At 46.5% G+C, this 23,174-nt stretch overlaps 1 protein-coding gene across 4 annotated transcripts; it reads left to right on the forward strand.

Moving 5' to 3' along the window:
- The first annotated feature begins 63 nt into the window (after positions 1–63).
- Positions 64–23,118, forward strand: LOC116439410 (TRPM8 channel-associated factor 2-like). 4 transcript variants are annotated; one of them, XM_032098896.1, is made up of 10 exons: positions 64–354; positions 830–1,058; positions 8,269–8,392; positions 9,140–9,827; positions 12,290–13,260; positions 15,141–15,235; positions 16,235–16,448; positions 17,885–18,124; positions 19,980–20,317; positions 21,879–23,118. In XM_032098896.1, exons 4-10 carry the CDS (start codon positions 9,172–9,174, stop codon positions 22,122–22,124), a joined length of 2,760 nt encoding a protein of 919 aa, XP_031954787.1. In that variant the 5' UTR covers positions 64–354; positions 830–1,058; positions 8,269–8,392; positions 9,140–9,171; the 3' UTR covers positions 22,125–23,118. The 4 variants fall into 4 exon arrangements, with proteins under 4 accessions (XP_031954787.1, XP_031954788.1, XP_031954789.1 ...); XM_032098898.1 differs by having other exon boundaries at positions 65–354; positions 9,194–9,827; XM_032098897.1 differs by lacking the exon at positions 830–1,058.
- Positions 23,119–23,174: the final 56 nt, after the last annotated feature.

The raw sequence follows: 23,174 nt of genomic DNA on the forward strand, positions 1-23,174 counted from the left end.
AAGGGGAGGGGAGAGGGAGGGACCGAGAAGTTTCTAGAGCGGCCGCCGGGCTGGCGCAAAGCGCCCGGCCGTGCCAGGGGCCGGGGTGAAAGTGTGCGTCGCCCCCGGGGGCGGAGAGGCCGGCGGGGCGGGGGTGAGGCAATCGCCTGGCCGCGTTACGCTCCGGGGCGATGGGGACGAAGGAAAATAAGAGGAGGCGGAAGAGGTAGAAGAGCTTATTTCTGACAGGAGGGCGCGCTTTTACAGCGCTGAGCTTGCAGGGCAGGTGCTCCCACCTCTCGCTGGTGATGCAGGGGAGCCCGGCCCGGCAGCGAGGAGGAGCTGCTGCGTCCTGCCCTGAGGAAGCTTTACATTGTAAGCTGCATTTAAAACAAAACTAACCCTCCTGCCCCCTCAGTTTTAGCAGCCCTGTGCAGATGCATGGCTTGTATTCTTTTTGCCCACCACGCGATACTGGGTGGTCCCAGGAAAGGTGATACAAGTGGGCACAGTAGCATCGTGCCGGCAGCGAGCATGCAGCCCGGGGAGCTCGGGCATCCCTTGGTTGGGGTCTCATTAGGAGCCATGTCCTTGAAAACGATTTGTTACCCAGGACCAGGAAAGGTAAAGACGTGGTTAGGGCACGGAGTTTAAGCTCTGTGGCTTGCCTGTCTGTATCCGTCCGGATAAAGTAGCACCGTTTTGTGCATCAACCTGCTGCTGGAGTATTTAGGAATGCATAAAGAAAAGTAGGTGCTCTCTCTGAATATGAAGAACATTGGTGCAAATATGTAGGGATTAGCAGACCAGTCTAATTCTGGGCTACTCAACATCTGTACATGCTTCACAGGTGGTATGACACTTCCGCAAAATCCAGCGATGTAAAATCAGACTAGAACCTTATCCATCCTCTTCGCCATAAATAACGAAAGCAGGAGTGTTAAAAGGGCTCAACTTTCCACTGCAAGCCTTTAAGATCCGCCCCCCGGCCACGCAGCGTTCCCCACTCCTGGCACAGCGCGGCATCTTTCCCGGCCCTTCTTGAACTTTCCTCTCCACCCGCTCCCTCGGCTTTCCCGGTAGGTACTGGGCTCGGGGCTGGAGCAGCGCAGCCCTGCCCGCCGCTCCTGAGCGGCGCCGGGGCTGCGCAGCCGCGGCCGTGCCGCGCACCCGCGGAGCGCCGGGCAATGGGAGCAGCGCGGAGCCGCCCGCTTCTGGTGCGCCCGCCGCGCTTGCATATCCAGCGTGATGCTTGAGCCGTCAGTCACCAAAGCGGTGACGGAAGGTGAAAGGCAGCAGGCTCGCAGTGCCCCGGAGCTGCCTTTCCAAGCCGCGTTGCCGTCTCGGGGCACCGGGCAATGCAAATCCCTGGAGTGTGAGCTTGCTCTCTGAGGATACAGGTTGCGTCTGACCTGACTGTGCAACCCAGAGCTGCTCTGTGCCGGCATAAAGCTGTGTCTGTGCCTGATGCACAACGACTCCAGCAGCCTGAGGTGGGCTCTGCCGGTGCCACAGGAAAGTAGTAGCAAAAGAGACTAGAAGAACCTGTAGTTACTCTAGCAGGAGGGGGCAAACGGCAAAATCTACAGGTTTCCCCTGAGAAAAAACATGCTTTTCAACCCTACGCAAACCTACACTTTAGTATACTTTCAAACTGACTCAGAGGGAGAAGGCAGAGAAGGAAAGGATTGTGGTTTCTGTGTGCATTTGGTCTAGAAGCTTCTTGCTGCTCTCGATTTGCAGTTTAACATGGATGAGTTATTTGGCTGCAGATTAGATCTGTAGGAGGTACAAAGCTGGTTCTGTGCATAGACTGTAGACCCTGATACACTGAGGAACACAGAGAGAAGCATCTGAGTTGGTTCTGGTCCAGCAGGTCTAGCAGGTCTTGTTGGGGGAGGCACAGCAAAAATATAGAAGATAATTCTTCATGTAATGAGTTTGTACAGTGCTAAATTTACAATCTCCAGTCAGCATTAGCACACAAGTTCTCTTATGCTCTCAATTCATCTGACATCTTTTTTTCATCTGCATTTTCTAATAACAAACCAACTATATGTTGGTTTAAAATAAACCTTTGCAGATCATTCTGTCTTATGTTTGGCAATGAAGTTTCTGTTTGGGACTGGTACCTTTCCAGCCGCATGTTTTCTACTTCATAATCTAGCATTTAAAAATTGCAGTGTGTGTAACTGGTCTCAAATTATCTACAACTGCCAAGCATGCTAGAACCAAGTCTAATAAAGTAATAAGCAGTAGAAAGGAAAGGAGATCTTTTAGTGGAGATCATTTACAGATGTTACACAGCTCATATTTCCAGCCATCACACTGTTTTCAACGCAGCAGTGCAAGCCCTTACGTAAGTAATTTGAATACTGCAAGCAATGTTCCTTAGTAACTTTTCAAAGACTGCTTAGATACTGTTTGAGGGCCTCCCTGAAGGGCTGTATGTGCAGGGCTTTATGGAAAAGGGGACAGAGACAGCAGCAAAAAGACAGTGAGTGTTTGGGGTGATATCGATGCCATAGTGCTTTCAGTAGGGTGTGGATGGAGGGAAGGCAGGTCGGAACGGTCTCTTTTCTAAGCCCCTTTTAAGGCCTGCTTGTAGTACCACAGCATTGTAAAGGAGCCTCATGTCAGGCCTGTTCTCAGAAGATACATTGCAGACACAAAGGAAAGATTTCAGATGGGTACGCTTAGGTGAAGAGAAAATGAAAATTTTGGCAATAGTGCTCAGGCACAGTGAAAGACAAGTGAGATGATTGCCTAAGGCAGCAGAGAACATCCTGAGCAGTAAAATGTCCTGAAAAAACAACAAGTTCCAGCAAGTGTCTAGAACCACCTCCTAGGACATGAAGCCAACCTAAAGCTGGTCATCGACATGCTAGATTTAGGAGTAGGTTTATGTATAGACTTGCTAAAGATAACAAGGCTTGAACTTAAAACGTAAAAGATAGTATAGGGCAACACAGCTCAACTTTATCGACAGATCCTACACAGGCAAGGGCAGGACTCGAGGTGGCCTAAAGCCCATCAAGATGGGAGAACCTTTGGGGTGCTGTCAAAGGGTTGACACCATGGCTGGAGTCAGTGTGATGTATGGGATGACCAAAGCCTCACCATGACACGCTGTGGCCTGGAAGTTCACTTGCCCAGCTGTGTTGATCGTGCTGGCACCGCAGACTCCCTGGAACTGGGAAAAGAAGTGAGGAATGCATGTCTGTACAAGCTCAAAGATGACATTTCAAGATAACAGCAAACAGAATAACCAAAAAAGGAACAACCCTGACTATTCATTTGTGATTGGAACAGGAACTGAAACCACGCTCATCAAGAGCCCTGGGTTCACGCTTGATTGGCTTGAAAAGGCTGAGCACAGGGTGTAAGAAAGGAATAAAGGCAGAGGCCACACACTGTGTGTTGACTGGGATTGGCCACCAGCTGGCAGGTGGACTGACAGCCAGACATCAGCAGGGACACCCCTGATGCCAGCTGCCAGGGAATACAAAATTCAACCCAGCGTGGCTTGAGTGTGGTGAAAACCTTCCTGGGGAAACTGATACTGAAAAGATAGCTCAAACACCATGGGCAAGAGTGATCATTTATGCACCCATGTTATTTGAAGTAAGGCTTTAAAACATTGATTGATTGCAACAAAGGGCCAAGTAAACTAGTTTGTTTGGTTTTTTCACTTGGCATACATTTCTTCTGAGAGACTGTTTGGTTACTGTCAAAATCCCAAGGAAACCCCAGAGGCTCATCTGCTGGTGTGTCACACTTATACTGAGCTGGAAAAATACATGGCTCAATAGATCAGGGATAGCTTTAATGATTTCTCCTTGCTGCATTATAAAAAATAACAGTGAAAAGAAGGAAGCAATGCTCAGTTGATGGAATTGCACATTTTTTTGTTGCAATAAGCAGCGCTACCATTGAAGTCCGCAGTAGGGCACAAACCTTCATCAGTCTAACCCTACACTCTTATTTTGTGTGACATGTCAGTGATAGATTTTTAAGCTGCCCATCACCTGAGTTATGCCCTGCCTGTTCTTCAGTCTCAGCTTCACTGAGCTATCCCAGTATCCCTGCTTTCCCTTGCTCCCCAACAGGATATAGCAAATTAAGTTCTGTGCCATCCTTTTAGTTTAGGAGGGATAAAGCTGTTGTTTTTCCATATTCATTACCACATCACTGCAGGCTGCAGTAGATTGGCATGGCCCACACACATTTTCTGCTCCTTTTCGAATGAAAGCAGTGGCGTTACACTCATCCCCTGCTTTAAAACCGAGCAACATTTACAGTGGAGTGATCTGAGCTGTTACATAGCAGGCATGCAAATGAGACTCAACCCTTCCAGCGCCGGGCTGGAAAAGGGCTCTGTGTCTGCATTTCCCGGGGATTTCCGAGATGCTCTGCTCCCTGTTCACCAACAGATGTCAACACTTTCGTAAAACTACGGGCCGTAGGACTTGCAATTAGGCAAGGTCTAATTTTTAAAAAATTATTAGCTAGTAAGGTTATGATTTCTTCCGTGCTTCTGTACATGGATTTCTGTTATTTGGTGATTTCATTTATGTGATATGTGCTGTCCTTTTTAGATCCCAGGTATAGATTTTCAAAAATAGTAAAATTAATTATAATTCAGATGTTATTTACCTTTCAAAATGCAAAATTAATTTTAAAATACCTGGTCATGTTTCATCAGCTGCTTTCATTTTTTTCTTTCCTTGCCTTGAAAGCAATTAAGATTACTGGTCTTGTAATGTATGTTTAGACATTAAGATTTTCTATTTCTTTGCATCCCGTTAGCCAGTGAGTGTACCCTAATGTGTCCATGGTAACACCACCAGAAAGGATGTGCAATTCATGTTGGTTTTTTCCTTTTAAAACACAAAAACATTTTACTAGGCTTGAAAATTGTAATGTTTTGAAACCTATTGCTGTGAAGTGCCACATGAAAATAATGCCAATAACAGTAATTACACGTGGCAATTGCCTGATTGATTCTGCTGCACTTTTACTAAAAAAACCCCTTTTTTTTTAAGGCTTTATCAATTTTCTGTCTATTTCCTAATAACTCTTAGGACTGTCATTGTTAAAAATAAATAAATACCTAGAATAGCTTCCTTTGGTAATTGCTATCTTGATCTAATTTTGGAGTTCTCATTAATTTGCAACCTAATCTACTTTTTCTTTGGCTCTATTTCCCTTAGACATATTTAACTTTGTTTTTTTTACTTTTATTATGTAACTCTGGAAAGGTTTTCATAATGTATTTTCCCCTAATTTTGTATTTCCCATGCAAGCTTTCTTGCTTGGCTTCCCCCCACCTCTCCATCCCTTTTCTCCTGCTGTGTCAGAGGAAGTTCAGATTGGATGTTAGGACCATTACAGTGTCTCACTACTGTCACCATAAAAAATGTCTTCCTTATAGCCAAATCTACGAAATCCAAATCTACCCTCTTTCAGTTTAAAACCTTGTTGCTGATGAACAGACATAATGAAAATAAGTATTTTTGTCTCTTCAGCAAATGCCAAACATCAGCATTCCTCTCCTTGCTCAATTTGTTGATAAACATGGGAAGAAGCAAGAGTCCACCAATTCCTTACTGCCTACAGACTTTGCGGCATTCTTGATTCTTAGTTACTGTGCAGACAGCTAGGTTGCAAATCTGAAAGAGAGGAAAGACTGGGAAACCCATGGGCCCACCCTAATGAGGAAGAACAGCCAAATCCCTAGAAATGGTGTGTCTCACTCACTTAGGCTGCCTGTGTTCCTAACAGATGAGACACCTCAGTGCCTCTTTTGTCCTGTCCCTCACAGATACTGCACAGTCCCATAATTTTTACTCATGGAGGTCCTCCCATGTTTTATAGAGATCTTAAAGACTCACCTGAAAGTGACTGACCACTTAACACACAAAATCTATTCCCATATTCACCCTTAGAGCTCCCCCAGCTCATCTGTCTCACAGATATTCTTCCTGAGTGAACCAAGGGGTATTCCTTCCTTTGTATCGTATCTCTTTTGCCTGTGTGTGATGTCTTTTGGACGGCAGATGATGGAATCTTAAGTCTGCATTCAATGAAACCAAATTACCTTCCCATCACATTTTTGTCCCTTTTCCAGAGACAGAAGAAAGGCTAGGAGAGTACTAGTCATCGGGCAGGGTTTATAAATGTTTGCTCCAATACCTACTCTCAGTATTCTCAGCTCTGCAGGGAGTGGGAATCCTCTGGAGGTGAGAGGTGAAAGGGGAAGGAGGGAAGACGAGGAATTGAGAATCTTTGTCTTGAGACACTGTCATGGAGAATTTTTACTTCCACATTAAGAGGGAAGGCAGCTAGGAGCAAGATCTTCCTCTTCCTTCTGTGTGTGCCCAGGTCTAGTGGTTGTTTCCTCCTAATTGATGTGAGAGACAGCAAGCTCAGTCTTCTGCAGCTTCCTTCAATTCTTGTTAGACAGGTATGTTCTCTGTCCCTGCTGTTTTCTCCATTCTCTCTCTAGAAAGAGGAGATAATCTGTAGTTGTGTCTGGTCTGGGTCTGATGTGTGCACTTCTTTCCTTTTCTCCACTCTGAAATGCTTAATACAGTTGAAATGGAGAAATTGTGATTACATAGGAATTGGGTATTCTGTTACATGGCCGCAGTTGCTTTCAGCCAAGAGAGTTAAAATCCTTTCCAAAACAGCCACACCTTGTTCTGGATAAATGCCAGGGTGCAGCAGTGCTCCTAGGCTGAGAGCATAGGATGTTAGCTTTCAGATCCTGTGATAAGAAGAAAGGTGGGGGCTAAGAACTTTGCTGAGCTTACATCAAACCTCATCCTGTGGGTCGTCCCCATGTAGAATAACTGAGCATCCCAAGCACAAATACAGGCTGGGTGGAGAATTGAGAGCAGCCCTGCCAAGGAGGACTTGAGGGTGTTGGTTTGACCAGAAGTTCAGCATGACCCAGCAATGTGTGCTGGCAGTGCAGAAGGCCAACCGTGCCCTGGGCTGCATCCAAAGCAGCGTGGTCAGCAGGACAAGGGAGGGGATTCTGCCCCTCTGCTCTTGTGAGGTCCCACCTGGGGTAATGCATCCAGCTCTGGGGTTCCTAGTACAAAGAAAACACAGACCTCTTGGAACAAGTCCGAAGGAGGCCATCGAGATGATCAGAGGGCTGCAGCACCTCTCCTATGGAGACAGACTCAGAGAGTTGGGGTTGTTCAGCCTGGAGAAGGCTCCAGGGACACCTTAGAGGGACACCTCAGTAGAGAATTTCTTCCTAACGTCTAACCTAAACCTGCCCTCTTTCAAGCCATTCCCCTTTGTCCTGTGATTACATGCCCTCACAAAAACTCCCTTTCCAGCTCTCTTGTAGCCCCTTTTAGGTACTGAGGATGGTAAGACACTGGCACGAGTTGCCCAGAGGAGCTGTGGATGTCCCATCCCTGGAGGAATTCAAGGCCAGGTTTGATGGGGCTTTGAGCACCTGTTCTAGTGGAAGGTATCCCTGCCCATGGCAAAAGGTTTGAAACTATATGTTCTTTGAAGTCCCTTCCAACCCAAACCATTCAGTAGTTCTGTGATTCTATCATTTAATATGCGCTGCTGAAACTATCCACCTGCTTTTCCTCTCCCCTGCACCATGATCAGTGTGTCAGTGTAGGTACATCGGTATCGAATCCACAGAAGCCACCAAAAAACCTTCCGTATTTTCTGAGGCTGTGTTACTTTGCTGCGTGATTCGTAGTAAAACACCCTAAAGCACTTAGACCTGTAAGGCTTCTGCAAACCCAGGGACACAAAGCTGGGACTCAGACTAAGCCAGCAATCAAGCACTAGGTTACTGGGCAGTGTAGTTTTTATCCTATGTTAATCAGCAGCTTTGACTCATCAATCATATGCAAAACAATAGTGGACTCCTGTGACAGTTTTGGTGAAAAACAGAGCTTCTGGGCATATCCAGAGGATGAGCAATATTGTCATTCTTGATCAGGTTGCCGTTTCTAAGCACCCTGAGGCTTGTGACAAATCCAGATCAAGGATGCAGCTTCTCCAGGACTTGCCATTTTCGTGTGTTTGTATGACAAAGATTTGCTTTCAGGGTAGCCAAACATGAAGTGTGCGTGAAGCCTGGTGCTGGCACGGGATGCTGCCAGGGAAAGGTCCACGCCCCTTCAGAGCAGTTCCTTCCCTTGCCGTGGGTGTTGTGCTCAAAATCACTCTTCTAAATCCTGAATGACACAAACTGGGTGGGACTGGGTCATACTCCCATACCTCTAAGCCTTCCTGTTTGCACAGCCACAGCCGCCCCAGCTCAGCAGAAGACAGGTTTGGGAAAAAGCTGAGCCAAACTTTCAAACTGAAGGAGCCTTAACAACAGAGTACGTGTCACTCACAGACCTCAAAGGGCTTGGCAATCAAGGTCAGTACACTCTCCTTACTTCACAGGTGGGAAAACAGATGAAACAAAGCTATGGGACAGGGAAATTATTTTCTTGAGATTGTGAAGCAGTTTGGATCAGGGAACTAGGGCATGAATCTCCTGGGCCCGGACCTGCTCTCCCGGGTACTGTGCACCTTAAACTCACAGTTATTGCAGGGGAGCTGGTAATCTCCATCATTTTTGCTGACTCTCCTCCCTCTCACAGCACCTCGTAATACGAAGCACAGGCTTATAGTGCCTAAGTAGAGGTAGAAAAGTGCAACTTTGGGATACAATGTTGCAGCAACAGCATGTAGCTCTGTATGTATCCAATTAGGAGCTAAAATGTGAACTTCGTGTTTGAATTATGTTGTGCATTGTGTTGATACAGTCTTTTTATTTTCTCGCTGTTCCTGTGTAAACCACCTCTGCCATACAAGTCCCTAGTAGACTTCCTGGAGCCTCTGGCACTTCCCCTGTTCAAATAAATTGCTAATGGGAAAGTGAATACCTTTATTTTCCTGTTTTCCTCCATGGTGCATAGCAGAATTCGTTGAAACAGTCACTTTGTCTCCGTAATTGTGGTATACTTGTCACTTCTATTTAAATGTGTAAACAGTGTGATAAAGCTAAACAAGCAAACAAACAAACCAAATCCCTGAAAAAATTGTATCCACAAATCTGACTCCTGTTTGTTTGGAGTTCCTACTTGACAACAAAAAAAATTGCTCTATGGGGTTGTTACAGCTGTTCCTTGTTGCTGAGCTTTACTGGAATGGATGTTGGCCTTCTCTCCACCAGGCAGGAGTGTCCTGGAGATGAATCCCTGTGCAACCTATGAGCGGTTAGTGGATGGTGTCAGGCCGTGGGACTTCACTGGAGGTTTTGTTCCCTGTGAGCTGCTCCTTGTTGGAGAGGATGCCTACCCTGTGCTCCTGAGTGCTAAGAAGCAGGTCCTGATTGCTGTTTCACACTATGGGAAGGGCCACATGGTGGTCGTTTCCCACGAAGGAATCCTGAAGGACCCTAAGTTCTCCCAGTTCCTCAGAAATGCTGTGGAGTGGCTCAAGCCTTGCCCAGAGGCCCTGGTTGGGGTTCATCCTAAGTTGGATTCCCTGTCCCAGGTGCTGCTCGGGGCTGGCACCCGAGTGCAGGCAGGGGCAGAGCCCAGCCCCTCCATGGGGGTGTTCTGTATGGATGCCTATGACAGCTCCCAGGCCAAAGGCATTGTGGAATTTGTCAAAGGGGGTGGAGGGCTGCTCGTTGGAGGCCAAGCCTGGTACTGGGCGAGTCGACACGGCAAGGAGAAGGTGCTGTTCGAATTCCCTGGGAACCAGGTGACCAGTGTGGCTGGCGTGTACTTCACAGGGAACGCCGTGGAAAAAGGTGTCTTCAAAGTCGCCAAGAAGATTCCCAAGATCCCATTAGTTGTCCCGTGAGTATCTGAATTGCCTTCTCTTTAAACCTGTGATCAGGTTATGCACGTGAGTTGTTTGTACAAGATTTGGGAGGTGAGAGGTGAGGGTGATGGCGAGTGCTGCTTCTTTAATAGCCAGGATGGAATTGTTGCCTTCCAGTCTAAAGGGGACCTTCCCATTCTTTGCAACTGGAAAGAATGCTGTCTTCAGCTGCTTCCAGGTCAGCTGGGCCAGGCCCAGGGAAACCATTCAAGGGGAAGGAAATGAGGGGAGCCATCTTTTAGAGCAGCCTGCCTGATCAAATGTACCTGAGTGAAATGCAGCAAAACAGGAACAGGAGGAGAAACTCCTCTCCTGCTCCCCACACATCTCTACATTTAGGGCAACTTTCCCACAGCTGAAAACCAGGTTGGAGATGAAGCAGCAGGCCAGCTCTTGGGGCCAGGCTCTGGCTGACAGCTGCTAAACCTGTTTAGCCTGTTCCTTGCAGGTAAGACCCTGGAGCTGGTCAGAGCTGAGGCTGGGTGCCTCCTCCCTTCTCAGCTTCTGACATAGGCTGTGGACAGGAAATCTCAGTGTCCTGGTTTGTTTGGGATTCCAGCCTGGCCCTTTGGGTCCAAGATTATCAGGTGTAAAACTCAGGGCTGTTACAACTCATATTGTACAGCTGACCAGACACTGGAGTCCTGGATGTTGCCCTGCCATCTTCCTCCCCTTGCCAATGGCTATGCCAGGCTCTTTCTCCTGCCACTTTCTGCTGAGTTACACAAGACACAGCAGGTTCTCCAAGGAGCCTTAGTGCTGCTGCACTTCCTCTATGTGGCAGCTTCATTTCACTGCAGTGAAAGCCACAGCAATTACAGTAAATCTCCCTACAAGTCTTTCCTTCACAGCCTTTTCCTTGTGGATATAGAGCACTAAATTTCTAGTATTTTCAAACAATTAATGGAATTTGATACTTTTTGTTGTTCACCAGTAAAGGTCATAGAGATCTCTGCTGTTGAATTCAGTGAAATGCTTAGGACACAGCTAACAAATCAGGTTGCTTAATTAAAATTTGCTGGTTGCTTCTTGTTACCACCTGCACTGCACAGGCATGTTCCCACTGCTTCACGCACAGAGCATGGAAGAGGGAGAGGGGAGACGAGTTCAGAAGAGAAAAATTACATCACAATTAACAAGACTGCAAATGATAACTAAGGGTGAATTACAACCTTGTTTGATTGTTTTTGTGGGGATTTTGTTTGAATCCGAAACAACAGAGAAATTTAGATTTCAGATTTCTGTGTAATGCAACAGCTCTGTACATCTGGGTCTTCCTGCCAGATTTGTGTGCAGAGAATCAGACTTCAGTCTGAGGCAGGGGCTGTGCCATATGCCTGGGCACATGCTCTGTGTGACAAAAGGTCTCAATAAAGTAATAATCAAAGAAGAGCTGCAGATTTAATTCCTGTCCTGCAGGCATGAAGAAGGGCAGCATCATTTATTCTCACTGAGTTGGCTGCAATGGCCGTGTAACAACAGATACTTCACAGGTGCTGAGGGAAAAGTGTTTGGCAGAACCAAGCGAAAATGTACACAGAGCAAATGAGAGTAATTCAGCATGTCTTTCTCCACAGTGACATATAGGAGTTATATGGAAATAGCAGAGATAAGAGAGCCTTGCACAGCCTAATTTCTTTTTATTGTGGAGACCAACAATGTGAGCTAACTGAGGTGTATGTGTTAAGGCTCTAATTCAACTTCTAGTCACTCACTCTTTGTGTAGCCGTGTGTCTGCCTGTCCGTGTAGCCCATCTGTCCTAGCACTCCTTTCTTCAGTTCTCAACAGTGGCAGAGCTTGGGAAAGGACACAGAAATGTTTTGGGCTTGCCTAGCTTGTAAAGGCTAGGGTGGGGCAAGTAGAGAAAGTTTCTCTTAAAGGAGGTAAGCCAATTCCCACATTATGTCCAGTTTAAACCTGCAGTTTTAAAAATATGAAGGGTCTGATTTTTGAGTTTCTACAATGTGTTTAGATTTTCAAGTGGCTCTTCAAAGTCAGAGGTCTAGAAGCTTCCTTTTGACCTATTCATTCCTTTTTTTAAATGAGGGCTGAGATACCTACAGATTTGCTTGGCTGTAAAAACTGAGGCTTTAAAAGGAGAAAAATGAGGTATTGATGAATTTTTTTTTTTTTTAATGGAAGAACTGACAGCATGATGTACTGGGATGGAGGAGAAAGAAGAGGCAAGGATGGCCACTGAGAATAGCTCAGTTGGTTAGAGCACAGTGCTAATAATGTCAAGGAGGTGGCTTTGATCCCTGTATGGGGCACTCGTTTAAGAGCTGGACTCAGTGATCCTTCTAGAATCTAGATCATTCACTCAGAATATTCTGTGAAATCAAGAAAAGAGCTCCTTAAGTTTCAGCTATGACACCAATTATTTTGTGCCAAGGATTCTGGGCAGGGGGCTAACCTGGACCTCTCTTGGTTCTGCAGGCACCAGGCCAACCTGAGCCTTGATGCCGAGTCTCTCCTGCGCGGTGTGTCGGAGCTGGATTTGACGACGGGGGGCATCCCCTCCACCTTGCTGGTGCACGGAGCCCTCTCCTTCCCGCTGTGCCTGGACAGCTCCCACCGCTGCCTCTTGGCTGCCGCACGCTACGGCCGCGGCCGCGTGCTGCTGGCGACCCACGAGAGCCAACTCTTCTCCCCAAAGCTGGCCAGATTCCTGCTCAATGCTGTCTCCTGGCTGGATGCCGGGAGGAAGGGGCTGGTGGGGGTGGATCCCCGCCTGAAGACGCTGTGCGGCCTCCTGTCTCAGGCAGAGGTGAAGTCGCAGGTGTCCCAGCTGGCAGGCGGCTTCAGCGTGTACTGCTGCTCTTCTTACAGCGACGGAGATGCCGAGAGGATCCACGCGTTCGTGGCAGAGGGAGGTGGCCTGCTTATGGGGGGCCAGGCCTGGTACTGGGCTTCCCAGAACTGTGGCAAAGCCGCTGTGGCAAAATATCCTGGCAACAGGATCCTGAACCGCTTTGGGCTGAGCATCCTGGGGCAGAGAGGCCAGGCAGCCAAGTACCCGCCCGTGGGCCCGGGGGAGCACTACCATTTCCGCAGGGCGCTCCTGCTCTTCAGCACGCAGCTGCAGGAGCGCCGGGAGCTCACGGAGCCCCTGAAGGGCTGGCTGCCCCGGCTGGCACAGGACTGCGCTGCCTTCCTGCACATCCCAGCCCACGACTGCCCGGCGTATGCTTCGCTCCACCGCATCCTGACCAAAGTGCTCAAGAGGAGTGGGATCCCGCAGGTCAGCAGGCACTGCCCGGTCAAGAGCAACTCCAAAGAGGCAGTGCTTCTCTGCATGGCGACCGAGCTGTCCCTCACCATGACAGACTGCGGGGCCCTGCTGCAGAAATCTGCTGCTGGGGTCTGTGCCCTCCCTGTCACTGTGGAAATTGATGGCACAAACCCAGGTGAGGAGTTATCTCTCTTCCTATCAAGGCATCCTGTTGCTGGGAGCAAGCAGTGGGGTGCCTGCCCTCAGTGTGCCTGTGTCTGTGGATGCCTGAACGTGGGCACAGATGTGCAATTTCACTGTGGGCTTGAGAGGAGGCTGACCTCAGTGCAGTGGCAAACAGGCTCCTTTTGATGTCAGCACCCTGAAACATCCCATGGAAGTCCTGCTTCCTCCCTGTTGGTGCACAGGCACTGGCTGGAGAACCCCTAACAAGTGCCACAGGGCACCTGCACAGCACAATGGCTTTGGCAGGAAAGCTTCTCTGAGAAACCTTGGACTCCACACTGCAGGTTGCTGTTCCTGTAGTTGTGCTGATACAGCTGTCTATGGAGCCATCCTACAAAGAGGTGGGAGTTAGAAACAAAAGGTCTATTTGTTATCTAGGTAATTTCAGCCTGAGTTATAGCACAGTCCCACAGCTCAGTGTATCAGCACAACAGAAGGAAGATTTGGTTTTGAGGGTGAAAGACGCTGGAAGTATGGTGGGAATTTCTTGGGTTGACACCATCACTGAAGCCAAGGTATTGAGTAAATACACCATTAATGATTTATCTAAGCTTAGGCCTTGTACCTGTATCAGCTTGCTGAGATTCCTGCTCACAACTGATATGTTTAAACTCTGGGTTAAATTCCACTAGTAAGGTTTATCCCCTGGACAGATGTTTTTGGTATTAGAATATGATTTAGAGGAGTTGTTTCCGAATTGTTCTAATGAGCTAAAGGAGGCTGTTCTGGAATGGCAATGTCTGAGTGCAGTGGCGGTGCAGAGAGAAAAGTTGTAGAATAACTTCTCACTGGTTTTAACACTAATGAGTCAGGACAAAAGCAGAAAATACTCAGAATTTGTGTCATTTCACATAAACAAAAAAGAAAGAAAAGCTAGCAAACCCTGCACACCATTTCAAAACTCCCTTTCGTGCAAATTCAGCAAAACTGAGATGAACTGGTAAAACACTGTGATATAGTCTAACTTGCATTTTTCCTTGGATTGGGTTGGGCTTGACAAAACTGGTCCTGCTTTCTTGGATGACAGGAAAGGTTGTAAGCTGGGTGCTTAATGACAGTTCAGCTTTTTAGGACTTCTGGTGTTTGGTTTGAAATACGCCTAAGTAAACTTTGTGTCAGAACTAGGGAGTGGAATCTGCCTGATCAGTACAATAGAGATGGATCCATTTTGCACTGTAAATTCTGTAAATTGCAAGTGTTTAAAGACATTCATGCTGAGGAGACTTGCATTTCTGTGGGAAGACTGTTTAGAAACACGCTGAATTCTAGTGGCACCCTTCTTACAGGTACACCTAGCACAGAATCATCTTTTGAGGCTTTCTCATCACTTCAGTCAGCTAGAAATGACAATTCTTGTGGGCTCCAGTTTGTGCTGGACTAGTCACTAAGGAAAAATGTGATGCCACTGTTAGTCTGTTATTTGGGAAATGTTTTATGACCATTACAACTTCAGCCATGTTTAATACCACCACAGTTGGCACCTCTCAAGAGGGCTTTAGGATAAGAGGATCTGAGTGTAGGAGGTGTTGAGGTTTTGGCTTCTTTTTTCCCCCTTATTTTTGAAGGATAGTAGTAAACACATTTAAGCTTTGCATTTCCAGAAGTTTAAATCTGGGTGGGCTTGCTTGCTAATGGTGTGATGATTTTGTTCATTTCTTTGAAACTGTTTTTGATAGGTTGGGTAAATGCGAGATGGTTCTGTGAGTGCAGAGCAAGGGAAAAGGAAAGGATGGAAGATTATTCTTCTGTTGCAACTTGAAATCTCCAGGATCACTGATGGTCTGGACAAGGAAGTGCTTGACCGTTCAGGACTGTTCTCTTACGTTTTAGGAAAGACAGCCTGGAGGAGCACAGGACTCTACCTCCCCGAAGGGCACACAGCAGTTATAACCTGCCCTTGCCTGGTGGTCGGTGCTGGTCTGAAGGTAAGCTCGCTCTGCCTGGCATTGCTTTACACCTGTGTATTTGTTGGTTGAGCGCTCAAATATAGCACGGGGAAGGGTTTTCTCCTTAATACCTTTCCCGCCCTTTCCTACTGCTGCCACCCTGTGGCACTTTAAATGCTTTGGCATCATTTTTTCACCTTGTGTCCTCACACTTTGCTTTTGCATTCCTCCTGTTCTGTGTGCTGGTGGGATAATTGAGTGTGGCTGCTGCTGGAGGGCTGCTGTTTTTTGTTCTGTTACGGTACAAAAAAACCTGATCAAGGTGATTTTCAGGTCCGAAATAAGTACTTGTGCCCTTCTATGAACCAAACTTGATTCCATCTCTCCAGATCTCTCATAAATTCCTTTGATGGTGCTGTCACTACTGCTCATGTAGATGTATCCAGATGAGATAGGCACTATTACTTGGGATCCTGTTCTCTGCAGAATACAGCAGAGGTAAATGTTTATCTGCTTGGATATTTTTTGCAGCGACCTTTCTGCAGCTGAAATGCAAAGTTAACTCAGGTGCTTCTGTCTGATCCTGAAGCCATATGCAGTCTGTTTCACTGTGAGAGCTCTAAGGAAGAGGCACGATAAAAGAAGCCAGTTGTGACCACATCTCTCCAACTCGTGTTATAGGAAGTGACTTTGATGCTGGTGAAGGGTGGAGGAATGATCAATGCAAGTGCTGTGCAGTGGAAGAAGTCACTGCAGTACCCTGACCTGCTGGTGAAGGACGTAGTTGAGCCAGGAATACTAGAAGTACAGCTGTAAGACTGTCTGAGACAGGGCTAGCATTAACTTCTTTTTTACTGTGTTTACTGCTTCTGGTCACCACAGGCTGAAAACTTGAACTAGGCTGGAGTCAGAAGGCTGCTTCTGTGTGCATGCTCTGTAGGGACAGTGCTGCAGTGGAGAGCTCAGGGTGCTGAGGTCAGCCTGCCAGGCCACACTGGCACACCTTTGACCAGCTGTTCCTACACTTCTGCTTGCCAGGTGCAGGTTGGGTGTCACACAGATGACCTCTCTCAAGCCAAGGAGCTGAAACGGGCACCAGTGGTAATACGAACCTGTGATGTTGCCTGCCAGAAACAATCCATTTCCTGCCTCTGGGGTGGCCTCATTTACATCGTGGTACCAGCAAAGAGTGTCCTGGGGAATGTGCCCATCACGGTGGAAGGGGCAGTCAGAGCTCCTTTCTTCAAGCTTGGTAGGTTTGTTTGCCTTGGTGCTTTTTGCCCGAGGGCTGCTCACAGATGCCATTGTCCCAGTGACTGAAAGTAAAGATTGTGCTGTGCTTAGGAAGGTCTTAGAAATACTTGGATTTAGGAATACCCAGATTTATTTTCCTTGCTATGTTGTCCTCTGGGATTCCCATTTTTCTACTCATTTTTAAGAAGGGTAGAAGGGAGGTCCCCAGGAGCCACCAACCTGTCAGCCCCAGCTCTGTGCCTGGGAAGATCATGGAACAGATCCTCCTAGATTATATGCTAAGGCATGGAGGACAGGGAGGTGATTTGGGACAACCAGCATGGCTTCACCAAGGGCAAGAAAGATGGGGACAAACCCTTTAGCAGGACCTGTTGCAACAGGACAAGGGGCAGTGGTTTTAAACTAAAAGAGGATCAATTCAGACTATGTATAAATAAGAAGCTTTTCCACCATGAGGATGGTGGAACACTGAAACAACTTGCCCAAAGAGGTGATGGATGCTTCATTCCTGGAAACATTCAAGGTCAAATTGGGCAAGACTCTGAGCAACTTGATCTAGTTGAAGATGTCCCTGCTCATAGCAAGAGGGTTGAAGCAGGTGACCTTTCAGATCTCTTCCATCCAAACTATTGTACAGTTCTATGAATCTCTGCTTCTGGGTAAGTCATTTAGTCACTCTGAGCCTGCTATGTGGCTGGGAGTAGGTGAAAGAGCTTTCACAAAATGGGCATGGTTTGTCCACACCAACATTTCTTGGAGGCTGGAGTTGTTATTTGTGATGGAAACCGTTGTGCTTGGGAGAGGGAGACTGATCTCTGCCCCGGCAAAGCATTCTTTGTGCTTTGCCTGCACTACTGTGCCCCCGTATGGACATTTCTAGGCCCTACAAGACATCTCTGCTGAATGTCCCGTGTTTCCAGCAGTCTTCTCTCTTCTCTTTTCTCTTCTCTCTTCTCTTCTCTTCTCTTCTCTTCTCTTCTCTTCTCTTCTCTTCTCTTCTCTTCTCTTCTCTTCTCTTCTCTTCTCTTCTCTTCTCTTCTCTTCTCTTCTCTTCTCTTCTCTTCTCTCTCAAACTGAACAGAACCAGGGTTGTTATGTGAAACAGCGAATCTCTGCTGGACAAAAAGAAATTAGATACTGGAGAAACTTGATGCTTCTTGTTCTCTGATACAAACCAGGGATCTGTTCTCGCTATGCTGTTCTGTTATATGCCAGTCCTTTTCTATTTCCTACCTATTAAAGAGCCTGAAGAGGCTTCCCAAGAACAGATTGAGGACTGGCTGTTTAACAGCCACCACCCTCAGTCACGCAACTACCACATATTGTTTTCCAAGAAATTTTCATGGCCATGGTCTCTTTCTCTGACCTTGACCTCTGTGAGCATACTCCAGAGTCAGAATCGTGCTTAACTCGTTTTCTGCTTTGTTGCTGTAGGGGAGACCTGTGAAAGGCAGTGGGAGGCCTGTATCCGGCACTACCCTGCTCCCTGGGCAGAGCTGGCTGTGGAGAATCTCATCCTGACAGTGCCATCTGACAGCATCCACCACATGGAGGACCCACGGCCGCTGCTGACCCTGTGGAACGAGATCATGGTGGCGATAAGCAAGTTGGCAGCCATACCAGCAAAATTCCCAAGGCCAGAGAGGATTGTAACAGATGTCCAGATCTCATGTGGTAGGTACATTGCCATATGGCCTTCTCCAGGGCTAAGAGGCAAGTGGCCTTTAGCAGCAGTGTCTGTTCCTTCAAGGTTATTTTGCTAAAACCAGACTGGGAACATATGTGAGGTGTTAAATGACTGTGACCCTTGCATAATTGTGAGCTACTCCATCAGGGTGGAAACGTGGTAAGGCAGGGCTTGAAAAACATACTGACTTTCTGTATGCTGCTCTCAAAATTGGTGCTGTCTCCTCAGCTGTTCTCCTGTCGGGGTGTGTTATGATGCAGAGCTGCTGACTGCAGTGGCTTTAGCTCACATGTAGTTACTCATTCTCCCTCCTGAATGCACTGCAGAGCCAGTACAGCTGGGAAGCAGTGACCCGATTTCTATTTTTTCTCTGGCTCAGCCGCAGGACTGTTCACAGGACAGTTAAACCTCTGGGTGCCAACTTGCTGGAGGTGGGCTCACAAAGGCTATTGTGGGCAAAGCTTAGCCTGAAAAGATGTGTGCCTGAGATGACAGCAGTGGGGAAGTAGATATGGTATTGCTGTCAAAGGCCAGGAGTGTGTATTTTTGCAGCTGACGTTCCCCCACTCCAGCTTTTCCAGTTATGAACTGAATGCCTTCGATCTAGAATCAAATTATATGGTAAACATGGAGCTTTGCAATAAAAATTTTGCTCAGTTTTTTTCCAAAATAAACCATTTAAATTCTTCATCCCACAATGAGACAAGGGCTTGGCATGAGCCCTGATGCCCTAAACTTTTGCTAAGCAACATTGGAAAGAATTTGTGGCACATCTTGGGAGTGTTAGGTTCTGCTATGCTGAGCAAATGCCAGTTAAAAATATCATTGTCTACAGACATAAAATTTCTTCTGGCTTGGGTGGACTAAATGGTTTCACTCACATTTCTGGATCTGAACTTTTTGGGTGCTAGTGATTGCTAATTGCATATATCCCTCTTATTAAAAAAGAGGAAGCTCAAGATCTTCACTAGTTCCTGCAGAAAACAGTTCCAGGCCATTCATGTTCATGTTCACTAGTTCCTGCAGGAAGAGGATTGCCATTCCTGTTCACTCACGAGGCTGCCTCTGTGTGAAGGGCTGCTTATCCCCTGCTGCAACAGGTGTTTGAATTTGGGGGCATTGCTCTTGCATGAAGTTCTTGGAATCTTCAAGAAGGAGGACCAATTAGGGAAGAAGACACCAAGGAGACATAAGTAAAAGCCCTTTCAGTGCAAGTTTCTTGCCTAGCAACCTGCTGGGAAGTTGTTTATGGAATAGCTATCCTGCAAGGTTACAAACAGGCTTAGGTATGATGGGCTTTGCAGCTGTTAGGCATGACAAACTGTGTTTTCCATGTGTCTCATTCGCACCACTGCCACTGGAGTGCAGGCCTGCAGTATTCCCACTCTGCACAGGAGCACTCAAGGAGTGCCATGGTGCTGAATCACATTATTGCATGGTTGTGTTGGTGTCAACTATGCTGAGCCTGTGAGAGTCCAGGTGCGTTCTGGGCAATGGCCAGGCTTTTTTCCTCATCCTAAAACCTCAACTTCAGTCCAACCATGAGTGTACATTTATGTATATAAAGGGAAAGCAGGTGAAGCTGTGCTTAACTGATGGTTCAGTCCTGCCTTTACTTGTTGGACTGTTGTTAGGGTGACTATTTGTTAGGGTGAAATTTGATATGTTTCCTTATGTCACACTAGGAAAAGTTGGTCATTCATGGTAGTAAAAAAAGTGTTATTTGTGAGAGGGAGGAAAGGCACTAGAGAAATGAAAAAAATAGGAAATAAATAATAACTTATGTCTCAGAAGCACTGAGGTGAGCACTTACTGGCACGTGTTGTTACCTGTCTCCTGCAGGCTGGATGCATTCTGGCTACCCCATCATGGGCCACCTGGATTCAACGAAGGAGATGTTAGATGTGAAGCATATGAAAACTACTGGTCTTTGGGGTCCCATCCATGAGCTGGGACACAATCAACAGCAGCAGGCATGGGAGTTTCCTCCTCACACCACAGAGGCCACATGCAACCTCTGGTCTGTCTATGTTCATGAGGAGGTGCTGGGCATTCCCAGGCATCAGGCCCACCAGGCACTCAGGCCACAGTGTCGGAAGGAAAGGATAAAAGACTATCTGAAGAAAGGTGCTCAGCTGAAGGACTGGAATGTGTGGACTGCTCTGGAGACATACCTGCAGGTAACAGGGAAAAGTGTGTGTGTGTTCTTAGTGCAGTCACTGAAGCCTCTGTCAGAGGGATGTCTGCAGCCTGGTGGCTATAGCTGTGAAGCCTTTTAAGTGTTTCATTACTGTCAGGGTTTATCTTGGGCCCAGAAAGCACCTGAGAGGTAAACAGGCAGAGTGCCTAAAGCTGATGTCTCCTGAAAACCTTCCTTTGCCAGACTTGGGCTTAGCCACTCAGGGAGATAGCTTAGTGCTATGTGCTAACCTTTCTCCCTGGAAGAGAAACAGGAACTGCTGCTTGTTATGCAACATGGGAAAAGGAGGATCAAACTTGAGCACAGCTCTTTAATCCAGGGCAGATTTCCTGTGGGATAGCGGGCTAGTTGTCAAAAAACCTTGGCACTGTAAAGTGTCTAGAAGAGCCAGGCTTTGAACAGTCTCCTGGTGAGTTACATGGCCTTTTACAAAACACAAGAAGAGGAGGGTGTTCATATCATTCAGTGCACTGGGTGGAGCCAATGTAGTCCATCAAGTGACAAGAGGATGGGCTCAGCTTATCCTCCTGCACAAGGAACTGGATCCCTCACTGTGGTCGAGACTAAAACATGAACCCTGTCCTAGATTAAAGTGCATTCTCTTGGGAAGCATGCAAGAGAGATTTCCCGCTTTCCCTTAATCCTCCTAGAAACGATTAGCCTAATGGAGAGAGCACTCAACCTGATTTTAACTGGGACTGCAAAGCAGATGTCCATTATGATAGCTTGAGCTACTGACTGTTGTGAGGTGAGTATCCCTCAGCTCCCTTGTCTGAGAGCTCTCACACTTCATATGAGCAAAAGAGTATTTACCGGAGGAGTATTGATCCTGCTTTTTCCACATCCTGGAGAAGCACCTGGATCATCAAGCTGAAGAGTCAACCTCTGGGGGTTTTTTTGCTGAAATGAGTAACAAAATATTTATACAGAGTGAAACAGTTTTAAGAGGAGAATTTTTCCCACAATACCTTACCAGTTTGGCCACTGCCTCACTGCCTCACCCACACTTATAGGCTGGGATCTCCCATCTCCTATCTGGTTCCTAACAGGACTGCTGGAATAAATGTGACATGAAAGAACAATTCTAATTCTGCAACAGCAGTTATTCTGTAAGAATTCCTTTTGTTCTTATTCTTAGCCAAAGCATGCCCTGTTCATAATCTCTCCTTCCTGTTTTCTCAATACTCTTTGTTCTCCTGTGCTCCTTCTTTCTAGCTATTCTGTCAGTGCCCCCTCTGATGCTTTTTCACTGTCCCCAGAGCAGCAGCTTATATAATAGGTTGCTGACACTTCTGGCTACTCCCAATGTATCTTTGATCTCTGTTTGTTTTGGGAGGCCAATGTAATGGGGAGGTATTTTTCTGTACTTTAGTGCTGTTAGTTATGTTCTGAAGCCTGAAAGTTGGATGCTTTCATCTAAATTTACATTCGTTCTAAAAGACACTGCAGAGGCCTGTGGAATTTTCTACTGTGTGTAACACAGGAATAATGCCAGTGAAATGATAACTTAATTGTTTTTACACTGCATTCTTTTCCATCAGTTGCAGGAAGGGTTTGGTTGGGACCCCTTCACCCACCTCTTCTCAGACTACCAGAAAATGTCCTCCATCCCAAAAGACAACACTTCTAAGATGAACTTGTGGGCACAGAAGTTTTCTCAGCAGGTGAATAAGAATTTGGCTCCATTCTTTACAGCCTGGGGATGGCCTATCAAGAAAGAGTTGTCTGTGGAACTGTCCTCTCTACCGAGCTGGGAACAGGACCCAATGAGATCCTATAGACCATAAAGGAAAACTACCTAAATCTTGGTTCTCATACTAGCTATGGCCTATCTTTTTCTCCTTGTGTGCTACATGATAGCTCACTATGTGCTTGGATTTATGCTGGATTCTTCAGCTTCCTGCTGCCAGTGGAGGCCAACCCCAACAGAAATTCAACAGGGATCAGCAGATCAGCAACCACCTAAGCTATCTTCTGAAGGGTTAAATAATCAATGAGCTTTGTTCTGGGTTCTTCACCTCAGGAGGAATGTAATTCTGAGTCAATTCAGTTCCTACAGAACCTTTCTCTGATGTAATGGAAGTTTTCACGGTGGACCAGTCACTGGACCAGTTTCAAGGACTTTACCATGAGAGTATAGATCTTTAAAGCAAATAGGAGCCTCCACAATGTTGTATTCTTAAGTTATAATCTCAGTAGCATGAGATTTTCACTATTATAATAATAGTGAAATATAATAAAATCTCAAATTTTTAATTCCTCTAATTATGCAGAACTTCCACACCTATCGTGAAAGTGGCCTTATAATGCTTATATACAGGTTATATAATGCATAGTTGATGCTGAAATGCTGTAGGTTTCTTCCTACATTCTATGTCTGTGTGACCCAACAACTGTATTTATGTGAACAAGTTAGTTTTAAGTTGTAGCTGTCCCTCAACCATAGCCTGACATCAAGATATATGCTGATGAAGGTGGGAGAGCGGAAACAGGGAGGGGATTTGATTATAGTCAGTAATGGTTTAACTTGTGGACTCATCAAAGGTTAAAATACAGGCACTGACCTGACAGCCTGAGGGAGCAGAGGGAAGGGAGGCAACAGTTCATCAAGACAGAGGACCAGCCTTTTCCAAGGTGCAACAGAAGTTCATGTTACTCCCATCTCTTTCATAATTGCACAGCTATTATGGAGTGTGGAAAGCACATTAACACTTAGCCTAAGAGCTCACTAGTCCCAGCCTATTCCTTATGTATCATTAATAAATTTAAAAAGTCACTGTAGACTTGCAACTTTTGTATGTGGTCCTATTTTCATGTCTCCGTGCCCAGTAAAAAAA

The sequence above is a fragment of the Corvus moneduloides genome, chromosome 2 (genome assembly GCF_009650955.1).
Source record: "Corvus moneduloides isolate bCorMon1 chromosome 2, bCorMon1.pri, whole genome shotgun sequence".
Lineage (NCBI taxonomy): Eukaryota > Metazoa > Chordata > Aves > Passeriformes > Corvidae > Corvus > Corvus moneduloides.

Bases quoted from the DNA above. Each gene is read 5' to 3' on its own strand.
- LOC116439410 (XM_032098896.1), top strand. From the start codon at position 9,172: ATGTTGGCCTTCTCTCCACCAGGCAGGAGTGTCCTGGAGATGAATCCC. The intron at 15,236-16,234 runs GTAAGCTCGCTC...TCTGCTTGCCAG, and splicing joins TGGTCGGTGCTGGTCTGAAG to GTGCAGGTTGGGTGTCACAC. The intron at 18,125-19,979 runs GTAGGTACATTG...TGTCTCCTGCAG, and splicing joins AGATGTCCAGATCTCATGTG to GCTGGATGCATTCTGGCTAC.